General features: G+C 43.2%; 2 protein-coding genes across 6 annotated transcripts in view; both read left to right on the top strand.

Annotated features, from left to right (window-relative positions):
• LOC147247175 (LIM domain-binding protein 3-like) overlaps positions 1–9,934 on the top strand; it is a 51,599-nt gene extending 41,665 nt beyond the window's left edge. For 2 of the 4 annotated variants that reach the window (XM_086179770.1, XM_086179767.1), the window contains 7 exons: positions 671–760; positions 3,134–3,330; positions 3,523–3,904; positions 4,611–4,791; positions 5,170–5,290; positions 5,381–5,496; positions 6,089–9,934. In XM_086179770.1, coding sequence (XP_086035896.1) covers positions 671–760; positions 3,134–3,330; positions 3,523–3,904; positions 4,611–4,791; positions 5,170–5,290; positions 5,381–5,496; positions 6,089–6,178 — 1,177 coding nt within the window. In that variant the 3' untranslated portion in view covers positions 6,179–9,934. Of the gene's footprint in view, positions 1–670; positions 761–2,624; positions 2,682–3,133; positions 3,331–3,522; positions 3,905–4,610; positions 4,792–5,169; positions 5,291–5,380; positions 5,497–6,088 lie in introns of all 4 variants that reach the window. The other 2 variants (XM_086179768.1, XM_086179769.1) reach the window with 2 other exon arrangements.
• A 2,217-nt stretch (positions 9,935–12,151) lies between these two features.
• The window catches only part of LOC147247174 (bone morphogenetic protein receptor type-1A-like), a 44,351-nt gene continuing 41,230 nt past the window's right edge, over positions 12,152–15,272 (top strand). For both annotated transcript variants that reach the window (XM_086181212.1, XM_086181211.1), the window contains exon 1: positions 12,152–12,340. The gene's annotated coding sequence lies outside the window, so the exon portion shown is untranslated. The remainder of the gene's footprint in view (positions 12,341–15,272) is intronic.

Genomic DNA, 15,272 nt, shown 5'->3' with positions numbered 1-15,272 from the left:
CCCAACCAAAAGTCCCAGCCGGCCATGGGATTGCAACCCAGAACCTTCAGTGGTCTCATTTTTTTTTTTAATGAAGTGTGTATCAGATGATTTGCTCAAGAATCACCTGAAAGTAGAAAACTGTCTCGTGTGCTCTGGTATTCAGTCAACCACCAACTGTAAACCTGACAACTATAAATCGCGCCACCGGCTTGACGAGAGCAGCAGACGTCTGTGTCTCAGAGGAGTTCGCTGCATCGGGCATTGAAATCTCATCACATCAAGTGTTCGTCAGCCATTTGCGCAGCTGTGACGGTTTCCCAACAGTCTGGCCTCGCTGCCGCGCTGCCTTCAGACTCTGCGTGCAGGTCTGCTTAGTCTCAGAGAGGAGGAACAACCCTTTTAACCCTCCTCCTCGTCCCACTGCTGATGGATGGAGCTTTCTCTTCTCCGTGCACTTATTTAATCATCCTTCCATTATGCACGATCGATCCCCGCTGCCTCCCGCTGCCCTCGTCAGTCTCTATACGCCACACAATGACTCAACATGAATCAATAGGAGCAGAGGTCAGGCTTTTATCCGCCGGTGAAGAGACTGTGGTTTTTCCGCTCTGATGTGACTTACAAGTATCAGATGAAAGTGGTTTGCTCCAGAGTAAAATGTCTGTTTTAAAAATGGATTTCTTCTCAGATTCAGCCAGTTGACACGAAGGAGAAATCCTTTGATGAATTGCTTTCCAGAACCTGTTTCTCTCTTCAGAGACACGTCAAACATTCTCAGGTCATTGTTTGCGCTTTTGTTTGCTTTCATTTTGTTTCACTTTTGCCTCACCGAAACTTTGTAATGAGTGATTTACCTTCACTGGCCGACAACTTGAGCCACCCAGCATTCTCTGTCCATTTGCCCCACTGCTAGCAAAGACACCCGAACTCACCACGGTTTCTGTACTTTCAGAGGTTTTTCTCCAGATTGTTTTTTTTCGTCTTGCTGGTGCTTCATCTCTATCAAGACACACACACACACACACACACACACACACACACACACACACACACACACAAAGTTACATAAATGATTTTACAAACATGAGTGGACCTTAAATCCACCTCATCAAATCACACATTTAGTTTTATCAATGACAACAAGAACAATCTTGACGATTGTTTCCTATGCTGGGCTTTAACATCTGTTTGTGCAAATTATATACGTGTGTCTGTGTGTGTCTGTGTGTGTATATGTGTGTATATGTGTGTATATATATATATATATATATATATATATATATATATATACTGTATATATACGCACACATATATTTGTGTGTATTGTGTGTATATATGTACATGATATTTATCCAGGTGAAATCCATACTGTACTACACCTTTGAATGTCTCTCTCTCTCTCTCTCTGTCTCTCTCTCTCTCTCTGCCTCTGCCTCTGTGCAGTCTCTGGGCCACGCCCCTTACAGGTAGCCAATCAGCTGTGAGTTCACCTGGACTTGGCGTGAGCCGCAGCCACAAACATCTCCAGCTTCCATTCATTCGTTCAGTCTCTCTTACTTTGTGATCAATAGTCACGGGTGATGGTTGCATGTTCCGCTGATCAATCATCAATTCTCGCCACACCGATCCTGCTTGTTGTCGGGACCGCGCGTATTCATTAACCCTTTGGGCTCCTGGCTGGAGCCTCAGATTTCTAACTGTTTAAACAACCAAGTCTGGTGAATGAGTGGTGCAGAAATAACGTTTTTGAAAGACGTCCACTGACTTGGTATTCTAAAGTGTCACAGTTAGAGAAGGTAAGAGTCAAATGTAAGAGATAATAAACCCGTAATGAATCAAAGAATCATTCCCACCATCAATTCACCTCCAGCGGTAGCCTTTTAAAAAGAGTACCTTTAACATGAGCAGGACAAAAGGATAATGGAGAACAGAACAGATGAGAAGTTGGAGTACGAATTAAGTAGTTAAACATCCTAAAGTGTTTCACACTCTTCAACAAAGTTCCCCCTCACTGAGCCGGTGAAATGGGCCTCGCCGGCCCCCGTAGGGCGAAGGCGGTTGATGTCGTCTCTTGTCTGTGTCAGAGTGTGAATTTGTTTGTTTGGTATCCGGCTTGTGTGGATGGGAGACTTCCTCTCTGGGAATTATGGGATGAACAGTGTGGGGCAACATTTAGCCGCTCCTGTCCGCTTGCTCGAAGGCTCTGGCTGTTCAGACAGACGTTAGTTGTTTGTTTTCTCAGCTGAAATCTGAATTCCCTGCTTTTCTCTGCGGTGCTGGGGTCGTTGTGACCAGCAGGTTCAGTCCCTTCACATGTCCTCCGCCCTCACAGCTCTGTTCTGGTCATTTTTTAGGAGCTACGTGTTCAACTCTTCTTTTTCTTTCCACCCGCGAGTCTCTCAGTCTGTCTGCTGTTTGCTGCTGTGAGGAACAGCAACTGTGGCGCGGGCACATCCACTCAGGTTGTTGTCAAAGCTGCGCTTGGTAACATGGATGATTTATTTCAAGTCCAACCGTGTTCATGAGGTCACACGCTTCGCCTTGTCTACGAAGGCTCAGCTTTACAACTTCTCACTACACAACTTCCCGTCAGGTCTTTGAGTTGTTGGTGACGTGTGCTGTTGTTGTCTCCACACCTGCAGTCTGAAGCGACAGTCTGCTGCTGTCTATGGCCTCCAGCGCAAAGCTGCAGTCTCCAGGTACCCACACCTGCAGGCCTCCACCTGCTGGTTAGAAGCTGCATAACACACCAGCTGCCTTTTAAATCTTAGCGGGATCACGAGTGGATTCATTTCTGGCATAACCCCAGCAGTCTTGGCATCCTGCAGAGCTCAAGGCCATGTAACTGTTAAGTAACAACAAAGCATAACTTCATCATCTGAGCAGCTGGCTGAGTTTCTTCTAACCGACTCCTGGGATGAAAATCCAGCTGCTACGTCTTTGCCTCCACAGCTGTCTGATCATCAGGGCTGTTCTGAGTCTCTGATGTAAAGCTGCTTCTCTTCTTCAGCGCAGGTCTGCTTTTCCATCACGCTCACTCGTGTGCATCTCAGGTGTATTTGTGTGTAATTATGAAGGTGGGGTCCACAGTGCAGGGCGCAGTCAGGGAAACGCTGACAATACGTTGCTGATATTTTTCATCCTTCCCCAGCCAGTACAGTCAGCCACTTCCCATGCATCAGGCTCCACAAGCCCTGCCCCCACAGCATTACCATCCGATGCCACAGCAGTGCCAGCAGCCGCCAATGCAGCAGGCCCCGCCCGTGCAGCAGAGCTCCATTCAGATACCTGTTGGCTCCAACCCCTCCAAGGAGGTCAGCTCCGTCTGCATCTTCCCCTCGCAGCCAGGTGAGCCCAGGTGAACCCGAACCGCAGCGTGACACTGATGATGATGTGGATTTTAACAGCTGTTGCTGCAGTTAGGGCTTTGTTTCGGGTGATGCAGGCGCCAGCCGCTCTGTTAGAGGTGTGATAAACACTTGTTCAGGTAGATTACCTGGTTGATGCTCACTGGTCATCAGTTTTCTAATTCGTCTCCAGCTCCAGCTCCCGTCCAGCTCCACGTCCAACATCCATCTGCTGCCTGGTGCCCACCAGCCCCAGCTCCAGGTGCCCCCGACTCCTCCAACAGACCCCCCTGGGTGACTGATACCAACTTCGCTGATAAGTTTGACCCTGGAAAGACCACCACCACCACCATGAAGGTGCAGCCGCTGCCTCAGGCTGCGCCTCCTCCGCCACCGTACATCCCCAACCCCTCCCCTGCAGCACCAAGCCCCGCCCCCATCATTCCCAGCCCTGCTCCCATCACACCCAGCCCTGCCCCCTTCCTTCCTGTGGCGAGGGGTGTGGCCCAGAGGGCAGAGAGGTTTGCGGCCAGCAGCCGTACTCCTCTGTGTGGAGCCTGCAACAGCATCATCAGGTCATTCACTCCTCCGACCATCTCTTTATACTCCAGCACTGTAGAGCGCTGCTCAGTTCATTTGCAAACCATCTTAGGAAAAATGTTAAAATATTTGTGCCATAAAATGTTTACCTTTTAAACAGCATCATGTAGCATTTGACGGTGACCTCATGAAGGCATTTTTCAAAAGAACTGATTCATTACGATCATGTGATCATTGAAAAAATAAGGCCCTTAATTTCCTCCAACTCCGTTCATGGATTTAGCAGGCAAATGGAGACTAAGCTGAAATGAATTAATTAATAACAAGACTAGTATTTTTTTTAATGTTCTTTATCTTTGGGATACAAGCAATGTCATTAATTACATAAAGAAATCTGCATTTTCAACAGAATTTTTTTCTTAATTTTGAAAGGTTTAGGTTATTTTTGAAAGTTTTTGAGAAAAGTAAACATTCATTAAAATGCTGAGGAAGATTTTACAGTGATTTATTCTATATTTACTATATTGAATTATACTCTGCACGGGTCTTCTGTCTTTTTTTTAGTTAATATCAGTTTAATATTTGTGAGGTTGGCAGCTCTAAAAGCAGGTTAACGCCTTAAAATCGAAGTCATTGACTCGTCATTTTTGCCGAGAATCCCTTCATGTGTTCTGTATGAACGCATTCTAGTAGAACTTTGTTAAAACACCTGGAACTGAACAAAGCCGTCATTGTTTCCAGGGGCCCCTTCCTGGTGGCCCTCGGGCGGTCCTGGCACCCCGAGGAGTTCAACTGTCACTACTGCAAGATGTCTCTGGCTGACGTCAGCTTCGTGGAGGAACAGAACAACGTGTACTGCGAAAACTGCTACGAGGAGTTCTTCGCCCCGACCTGCGCCCGCTGCAACACCAAGATCATGGGGGTGAGAAGCCCCACCTGTCCGTCCGCCTGTCCACCCGTGTGTGGAAGGCTGGAAGAATACATTTATCCACTGTAACGTTTAGTAGATATCATTTATTTTGTTAACCCTGCTGACTGGTTTGCATCGGCACTGTAACTTTGTCTGAATCCTATGAAAATGTATGCATTTTCCATGTGATCTAAACTGGATCCCCCTCGTTTTGGGTGGTTAACGTCCTGTGGCGGCCATCTTTAAACACCTTAAACATGGCAGGAAATGAGAGGTGGTGTATGATATGCAGCTGGTATCACGACTTCCATGTCTAATCAATACCTGTCGCATCAGCATTATTGAGATCCGGATTAGATGGTGATGCAGGTGATTTCTGGTGTCTTGCAGGAAGTGATGCACGCTCTGCGGCAGACATGGCACACTACCTGCTTCGTGTGTGCAGCCTGCGGCAAAGCCTTCGGTAACAGCCTCTTCCACATGGAGGACGGAGAGCCTTACTGCGAGAAAGGTACCGCAACCCCATCACTGTCCTGGTGCTGTCAGGCCGCCCTGCTCCGAGGTCAGGAAGTACTCACCGGTGTATTTTTGTCTCTCTCAGATTATGTCGCACTCTTCAGCACCAAGTGTCATGGCTGCGACTTCCCAGTTGAAGCTGGGGATAAATTCATTGAGGCTCTGGGTCACACCTGGCACGACACCTGCTTCGTCTGCGCGGTAAGAATAGAAAAAAGCGTTGACTCTCTGGGAGACAGTTTGAGACGTATTGCTTTCATGTTTCCTTATGGGGTCAATAAGGTCATAGTTCCCCTCTGGTTTTAAGAAGAAACTCGCAGTTGGAATTAGAAGCCCCAACATCCTGAAATCACCACTTGTTGATGCAGCGAAGCTGCTGCTGCTTTAAAGTGATACTTCTCCCAAAAGGGTATTTAACCTTTCAAGTACTCACAAGTAGTTGTCTTGTTTTATTTGATTGTTTATTTTTCCTCCACCGCTGCATCACTTCTTTGTGACTTCAGAATGCAGAGAGAGCTAGCCTCGTGTTTAGCTTGAAGCTAATGCGGAAATGATCCTCCCCGAGTATTAACAACAGCAGAACTGTCCAGAAATACAAGCTAACATGGGCAAGTATGAGATCTGAGCTCAAAACAAACTAATTGTAGCGCTCCGAGTTCTCCGCTTCCACCAAATAAGCTCAGATGAGCCAGCTGGTCACGCTGGGCGCTAGCGTGGAGCTAACGATTAGCATGGATGGACGCCACCAGAGGAAAGAGAGGAAATATGTTTTTGTTTGTTACTGTTGTTGCAGGTGTGCCACGTGAACCTGGAGGGCCAACCGTTCTACTCAAAGAAAGACAAACCTCTGTGCAAGAAGCACGCTCACGCCATCAACGTGTAACCTAGCAACCAGCCGTGGATCTGCTGTCACCGGCCGTCACTGAGGCGGGCGGACGCCCATAACATTTACAGACGTGTGTAAATGCTGTTTATGCAAAATACACTTAGGATTGAAAGTTGTTTTTTTTTTTTTTGTGCGTTAATATTTTTTAAAAAATGGCCTGACGATTTTCTGCTTCAAAACAGGAAGTTAAGCAACGACACTCCTGTCAATCAAACTGTTTGTGCACACGCTGCTCAGTTCACGGGTGAAGGAGTCTGCTGCACGCCACTGGAATAACCGCTAGCTTCCTCACCGTTTGGTAATAATCACTTCATAATCTCAAGCAATGAAAACATATTTAACTATGTAAATAAAGTGATAATGCAATGAAGTTGATAGATAAATATTTGTTTATATTTTATGATAGTTGTAATAAAAAATAACTCCTTATTCTGTCAAGTAATGGAAGTAAAGACAAATTGTTTTAACCACATCAATATAAAACTATTTGAAAAGGAAATTTACAACTTGAATTTCAAATTTAAGAGCCGTTTTTTTTATTATTTTCAGACAAAATAAGGAAGTCGCATTATTTCTCAGTCGAGCAAACCTCTTTTGAATATTTCATTTTTTAACTCTCCTTTATTTTGTGATATTAAATACTAAATGTAAGTTATTGTATTATACATATCTTAAATTTATCTAAAAAAAATACCCTTATTACAAAATACATAAAAATGATACTGCTCCAGTGACAAGTTTGTCTCCAAATATTTTCTGCAATGTGCCTTTTTAGCCTTTTTGATGCTTCTTTTCATTATAAAACATCGAAATAAATAAAAGTGTTAAGTTCAGAAGGTTTTCGAACCCTGAACAGTTTTTAGAGGCTGTAAAGGAACCGGATCTCTTCTGGAATCTTCTCTGCTCTCTGATTCTGGTGAACTGAACAGCAGAGCAGCACACAAAGAAGCCTCATCTGAAACATTTTGTTGGAAATCAGACAGGCAGCGAATGCAGCACGAACGGTTCTGGAAACGTGAGACTTTTCACTTTTCTTTGCAGCAGGTTGACCTGTGTGACACTTTGTAAGTCATCAGTCATAAGAGGAAGTGGCTAATTAGCTCTTTTGTAAGCTAACATGCGAATGCCATCAATGGCAGCTGGACACCTGAACTCACCACAGACTGTCCTGAACACCTGAACTAACCACAGACTGTTTTGCTGGTATCACAGACACATGAACTCACCACAGACTGTCTCGAACACCTGAACTAATGACTGACTGTTCTTCTGTTGTTACATACACCTGAACTAACCACCGACTATTCTGCTGTTATTACAGACACCTCAACTAACCACAGTCTGTTTTGCTGGTATTACAGGCACTTGAACTCACCACAGACTGTCTCGAACACGTGAACTAACAACTGACTGTTTTTCTGTTGTTACATACACCTGAACTAACCACCGACTATTCTACAGGTATTACAAACACCTGAACTAACCACCGACTATTCTGCTGTTATTACAGACACCTGAACTAACCACAGACTGTTTTGCTGGTATTATAGACACCTCAACTAACCACAGTCTGTTTTGCTGGTATTACAGACACTTGAACTCATCACAGACTGTCTCGAACACCTGAACTAACAACTGACTGTTCTTCTGTTGTTACATACACCTGAACTAACCACCGACTATTCTGCTGGTATTACAAACACCTGAACTAACCACAGACTGTTTTGCTGGTATTATAGACACCTCAACTAACCACAGACTGTTTTGCTGGTATTACAGACACTTGAACTCACCACGGACTGTCTCGAACACCTGAACTAACAACTGACTGTTCTTCTGTTGTTACATACACCTGAACTAACCACCGACTATTCTGCTGGTATTACAAACACCTGAACTAACCACAGACTGTTTTGCTGGTATTATAGACACCTCAACTAACCACAGACTGTTTTGCTGGTATTACAGACACTTGAACTCACCACGGACTGTCTTGAACAGCTGAACTGACCACCGACTGCCCCGCTGTTATTACAGACACCTGAAATAACCCCAAACGCTGACAAGTCCACTCCCGTTGATTTCTTGAAATCTTTCCATTGCCATAGAAACCACTGAAAGTGACATGAATCCGAACTGATTCTTTACAGTCCTATTTCTCGTCTCCGGTTTGAATCTCAAGCATGTTTGTGGACTTGTATCTCAGAACCTCTCAGTATTATTATTATTATTATTTTGCTGGCTGACCTGCTGCAGGTCTGAGGACGATGTGATGGGATCATCACTTCTAATCCCTCATTCACACCTCACACACTCACTGAACCATCCCTGTGCGACAGGTAACCCTTCATTTCATATTTATTGTGACCGTGTGATATTTATTTGAGAGCTAATATATCGTCACTGCTGCATTCGGTGCTCATCAGATGATTTTTGTTGTTTCATGTGTGTTTGTGAACGTTTGGCAGCACAAAATCTATTTTGAGTTCATGAGTGCTGATGGATGTTGTTTTATTTTTGTAATGACACTGTAAATGTTCTTCGTAGTGTGAATGTTTTTAACAGTGCAACAGTGGCTCCGTTCACACTGCAGGACTCTAAGGAGATTATTTTTTTCACGACTGTCACGCCATGACGCAGACTCTCACGAGATGACGTTCTCTTTCTTTCTCATTTTTAAACGTGTGCATGCGACATTTGAGGAGATGTCATGTTTTGGAACTTGACATGACAAACCTGTACTCACACACGCAGAGTTGCAGTCCCTCCTCTGGGCCAGTCAGCTGAAAATAAGCACATTGTTGCTTCACCTTTTTGAACATGTGGCAGATAAATAATAATAATAAAAAAGAAACATAGTCATTTTATTTGCCGCTGTCAGCCTTTCAGAGATTTATCCCTTATATGTTGGATGATGTTCGGCGATGTAGGATTATTTGAGATAAATATTGACTCAAATGTATGATCAGTTTGTATCATGTGCATCGTCGGTAGCCATGACTCTTAGATATTTTGTATTCACTCTAGTTCTGGCACCTTTCTGTCCATCGGAGGAACTGCAACTAAACCTGCCATTCATGAGTGACCTCAACACTAAATTGCGCTCCATTTAAGGTGGAGAACACTGAACAAGTAAGAATATCTCGTAAACACCTCACATCTTTGTGTTTTGCCGTGTGAACTGGGACACACTGAACAGTTGATCAAGAGAGGAGGAAGAAGAAGAAGAAGAAGACATCTGTGTTTTCCAGATGTACTCAGATGACTTTGATACATGTTTCTCTTTTGAAAAGTACAAAAATTCCAGACGGTGTACTTGTGCCTTAAACACATCATCTCGGCTCCGTCTGACTGGCACACACACACACACACTCGACCAGGTCGATGAGGTTGTGTGCTGGTGTGCGTTTTTTACTTTAACGATTTTATACATTGTGTGTGTGTGTGTGTGTGTGTGTGTGTGTGTGTGTGTGTGTGACAGAGAGAGAGAGAGTGTGTGTGTGTGTTCCTCGGAGAGTGAATGTGTGCATGCAGAACGTTTGTCACAGTGTGTCACCGCATGTCCGCTTTTTGTATCCTGAGCTGCGAGCGTACGATCATGGATGTCGCGTTCTGACTGAAGACATGAAGGAGGACTCGGGCCCTCCTGGTTGCTGGAGGCTCTGCTGCTTCGCCACAGCAACACCGCAGTCGAACATGTTTCTAATATTTGAAGAATATTTGTGTTGAAAGTTGAAATAAATTCAAACACTTGAAAACATCACATGCTTTTTTTTTTTTTTGTCTGCCAAAGCTTATTCTTCATTTCCCACTCAGAGCTGGACAGTAACTAAATAGCAAAACGAACTATTGAGCGTTTCCAAAAATAAAACCTTTGAGCTTGACAATATATTTGTCAAATCTTTAGTCAGATGATCTCTTTAATATTAACATGAGAGAGGTGACGCTCCTCAAGCAGAGAGAGGCGGCTTGATTACGGATGGTAGTCTATTTATTGTGAGAAATATTAGCTTCTGATAAGTGAAAGTCTGTCCATAGAAGAAATTAAATTTGCTCATTAATATCTATTGAGAAACTGATTATATTGACTAAACGAAGCCCCTTTGTTGAACTAAGGTGCTTCTTGTTTTGCGATTCTGCCCGATAATGAGATAATATGACTTTTCAGTGTGTTTCTAATTTGGGGGAGTGAGAGAAATGTGCAAGAAAAAGTTGAGAACTGTGAGTAGAAACACAGGATCTGCGCTGTCTTGTGAACCGACACTGAGTTGTACTTGTACACGAACCAAAAGCTTGTGACTTTGTACAAAAGTAGTAAAAAAAAAAAATCAAGTGACGGAAAATTTTAAGTTTTGTCACCAGTTTCGAGTTGAATTCTGTTACTGCTTTTTTTTTTTAATTTTATTTTATTTTTGATCATCCGTCAGTTTCGTCAGTTTGCACAAAGTTCCTCTTTTAGTTCTTGTTTCTGGCGTCATCAGTTCTCCGTAACTCTGACTAACGGCTCTGACAAAAGCCTCGATGTGAAAATCCAGCAAATCCACAGAAATGCGTGATCGGGAGCAGAAGCGGCTGTAGTTGAGGTGGTGGTGCAGTGGCAGCGGTTGTAGCAGTTTCACGAGTCGGCACCAGGGGGCGCCGTATTTCAGTCGTGACTTCAAAATAAAAGCCTTCTGGTTTCTGTGGGAGATGCCGTGATTGGTATCGCAGAGGGAGGAAAAACTAAAGAAGTTTCACTCTGATTCTGTGTTAGGAGACCAAAAACAAGCCAATCAACGCTCACTGAGGTGTGGACATGCTGCTTCCCTTTGGCTGCTTGATTTATCCTTTGATGCATAAAGCTAGAGAATCGTTTATATTGTGAACTTTTGATTTATAAAACCGCACCTCTTAGTGTCTGATCAATGAAGCTGCATGGTGATTTAATAATATCAAATTATGATGTAATACTGGCCTTTAAAACAATGTTTTATAGTTACAGAGACATTTTAATGCAGATTTTTAATAATTAATTGTAAAAACAGGAGCAGTTTTTCCAAGTTACTGAAATAATTTACCTCCCCAGCATGTGAGATGAGAGTGTGATGATTTAATCATCCTTTTTTTTTTTAAAGAAGAGAAAAAAAAGAGGGTTTATTACAGACTCTCAATTTTCACTTTTCACAGTTTCCAACCACGTCCCCCCTGGCGGCTGCGCTGGAAAACTCTTGTAGAATTCTCTCACTCCACATGGGTCACTGAAATATCAATAATCTATTTTTCTTTATACTTTCCATTGTTTGCATTTGAAGAAAATGTAAAAAAAAACAACAACAACAGAATTGACAGACGTGGTGCCAACTAATAGATTCAGCTTAGTCTGAAATATGAGGAGAGTGAAAATTCAAGGAGGGGGAAAAAATAAAAATCAAGACATTACATTTAAATGTTCACACACAAGGATATTTATTGAGAACGTCCCTTAAAAGTGGTGAAATTCCTCTTTATTGTCTTCAGAGGAAACGCAGAGGTCATGAGTCCCTGAGACCTCCAGCGTGCCACCTGAACAGCTTTTGTTATTTCTTAATTTTCTCTTGAAAAAATTTGGATTCTCATATCAAATCTATTCTTGCAGCTTTTTTTTTTTCCCCTCCAGTAAATCTATTTCATTGCTTCCTCCACACAAACTCCATGAGCAAATACTGAATCTTCTCTTTTCTTTTTTTGTGATTGAAATGTAGGAATATCTGATTAGATCTACCTATCAAAAAGTTTTCATGTTGGTTCCGGATTCTTGGCCCATCAGTGAGTAAAAGCCAACTGAATGACTCACTTTGAAACATGGAGCTTGTTTGTAGGGCGACCGACCGGAAGTGTGTGTGCGTGCGCGCGTGTGTGTGTGTGTGTGTTGTGAGGCGTTGCGTGACGCATCTTCGTGCACACACGATCTTCGCGTCTCCTCGCCTGGTATTTGCTCTCCTCCATCATCAAACAGCCAGACCGCAGACCGGCTGAGCGGCGAGTGCGACGCTGGAAACACCGCTGGAAACACCGGGGATTTACGCTTCTTTGCCGTTTTTTTCTTCTGGTGGAACATTGGACTTAAGCATCCACGGTCGGAACAGCGTCGAGGGGAATGAAACGCTGAGAACAAGAGGAGTTACGAAGGGGAGAAGAAAGGTACGGCGCATTCCCAAACTTCGCTCTCAGCCTGCGGGTCTGAACCCGACTTTTGGGCTCCGTCTATCTCCTGGAGAACGGTCGTTAAGAGGAACGCTTCATGTTACGCTTGGCTTCCCGCTCGGTTTTGAAGTAGTTTGTGTGTCTATGACTGATATCATCAAAGTCACCACAGCCTTTATACATCAAGTTTATAAAACAAGCGAGTGTTTGTGAACAGATTCGTGTGTTTGTTTGTTTGTTTGTGTGTGTGTGTATGTGTGTATGTGTGTGTGTGTGTCTTTCGCTGGCGATCCTGGTGATAGATGGATCCCTCGAGCTGCTGTCGTGGAAAAAAAGTTTGCTTCACCCGTGCTGCTACACAAGCTGAGCTGTGTTTTTTATTTTTAATGAAACCACAAACACATACATAACGATTTTAAACACTTAAACTTGGAAAACAAATTTATTTGGGTGATCTTTTTCGTGCTTTGGTAAAGATTTTAGCTAATTTAAGCGGTTTTTTTTAGCCACATTCCTCGGTTAGCTAACATTGCTGAGTTGTTTACCGCTAAATGAACGTACATGAGTTATCTGGACTGCGATTGTAGTAAACCAGACTGGTAATATACACTAAATTTGGTCTAAAGAAGTAAACTTTACTTACATTGTAATAAGAAGTGGTTAAAGTTACAAGCTAGCGATAGAGATGTTTTCATTGACTAAGACTCACCAGTCTCCCTCTTTGTTGCGCTTTGTTTTGTCTTTTCTAGTCACTCATTGTTCAAATTTCAAAGTTATTTTACAGTGAGGCTCGGTTTTAATCGATGTTCTCACGATTCCTGGTGTTTTTTGGTTGATGAAACGTAAATTTAAAGTGTTACAACGTGAGCTTGCGTCGTCTGCTACCTTGAAATAAACCCGGAGCCTTTCTGCAGGTTTATATTTATTCTGTATTGCAGGCGACCACCCTGTTAATCAATCTGGATCGATACGGAAGTCTTTGAGCGGTGTCCATCCAGCTTTTCTCAGGTTATTGTTATTTCATCGTGGCTTCCTCGCAGTGTTTTGCTGGCGTGTTTACGTCACTAAGAGTTGAGTTTGCAGATTAAATTAATAAATTAACAGATGAACTGAAGGGAAACGCATGCAGAGTCGTAGCCATGCGGGCTCCTGTGTGTCAGAATATTTACACATTTGGCTGATCAATACTCATCATCGATGCAAGCAGCTGCAGAAGTAATCTGCTGATGGATTAACTAAGCTATGACAACGTTTATGTCAACTTTGAATACAGAACTTTGTTTCGCACAGTTGGAGCTGCATGAAGTGAACGTTGCTAGATCTTAATCTTCTTATCCACGAAACCCCAGATGTAAGTCATGATTGTTTATTCTTTTAATTTATATCAAGGTCCACTCCTCCAGTGACATGAAATGTCTGATCAATTGACCAAACCCTCGAAGATTTGAGAGCATTTGAGGCTCTGACTCGTTTGATTGCAGGATGATCAAGTCAAGGAATGAATGTCAATTTATCAGAAAAAAAAGTCAGTTCTAACGTCTTAAATGTTTCTGCTTCTTGTACTGGTGATAGAGTCAAAGTTGTTTTTTTAATCTTTCTGGTTAATTGATCTGTGTCACTGCAAACTCTGCTCACCTGAGTGTGTGTGTGTGTGTGTGTGTGTGTGTGTGTGTGTGTGTGTGTGAACCTCACCCACACTGCACGTCTTGACACAGACATCTGTTTCACATTGCAGAAATGATTCATAGGTTTGATTTTTCTTTTTTGTTGTGGTCGACCCTGGGCAGGCGGACGGCCACAGGAACCTGTATACCAGCCTAATTGACAACTTCTGTAATGGAAAGCGTTACGGTTCCTTGATATTTTTTTCTCTCACTCAAATCAGAAAACAAAGTGATCCTCTAAATTACTAGACTGAAGTTTTTAAAGATGTTTTTTTCTTGTTGGTTTTTTGTATGTACCACTTCATCAGTGATATTACATTTTCCCCACAGGTGCAACAACAGATCAGCATAACAATGCTGCTGATCTAACTCACTAACACTTGAATATTTCCATTATTGACATAAAGATATCAGGTTGTAAACCTTCAGCTAAAGATGAAGTGCATTGTTGGGGGCTTCTCTGATACAATGACGCCGCCTGGGCTGCCGTGACTTTGGTAGCTTCCCCAGCTTGGGTGTGTTCAGCAGCCTGGTGGTGGGTGTTAGGTTAAGTTTGTGTTTCTGAGCAATTTCATGTTTATTTCCCCCCTTGGCTTATTTTGGACTGCTCACGCATCTTCACTCAGAGGAAACTGTTTCAACACAGAGGACACGTGAGCGTGTGTGTGGCGGCAGTGCCACTGTCTGTTTTGATGTCTGCACTGCATTTCCTGAACCATTGTACTGTCTGTATTTGTAGATTTGACCGGCCCAGAATGGTTCATACCCAAACTGACAGGCTCATCTCTTGTCAAATCTGAACGCTGTCAGATTTTAGTCACTAGCCGATTGCTCCTCTAATCGCATGCAATAAACAGATCAAAATAATAACTATATCGTGACGCCAATTTTCATTCCATAGTTTGAATGTTTTTTCACATTCGGATCAAAGCAACTACAATGTAAACTTGTCTGACGTGAAAGTTTTTCTCTGATGGCTGCTGCTTGACTGACATCGTCTATGGTATGATTTAGGATCATAAATTAGATGTGCCTGGAATTGATGACAATTTTGTTGTGAGTAATAAGTAGCATGGTAGCTGGGAGGCCGCACATTAGCTGCTGCAGCCGCACCACTAAAGCAGTCAAACAGGCTGCGCTGTGATTCATGAGGTTGCTGTTCTTACCTCCGTCACACGCTACCCTTTTCACATATGTTTGCACGTAGTGTCATTAAGATCATTAAAGTGAGCCCGCATGTCAACCATTCTTCATGCCAAGCATAA

This window comes from Aulostomus chinensis, chromosome 16 (genome assembly GCF_037954235.1).
Source record: "Aulostomus chinensis isolate RoL2024-O1b breed Wild chromosome 16, RoL_Achi_v1.0, whole genome shotgun sequence".
In the NCBI taxonomy this organism is placed as follows: domain Eukaryota; kingdom Metazoa; phylum Chordata; class Actinopteri; order Syngnathiformes; family Aulostomidae; genus Aulostomus; species Aulostomus chinensis.
This window is presented reverse-complemented; position numbering and strand designations above follow the sequence as displayed.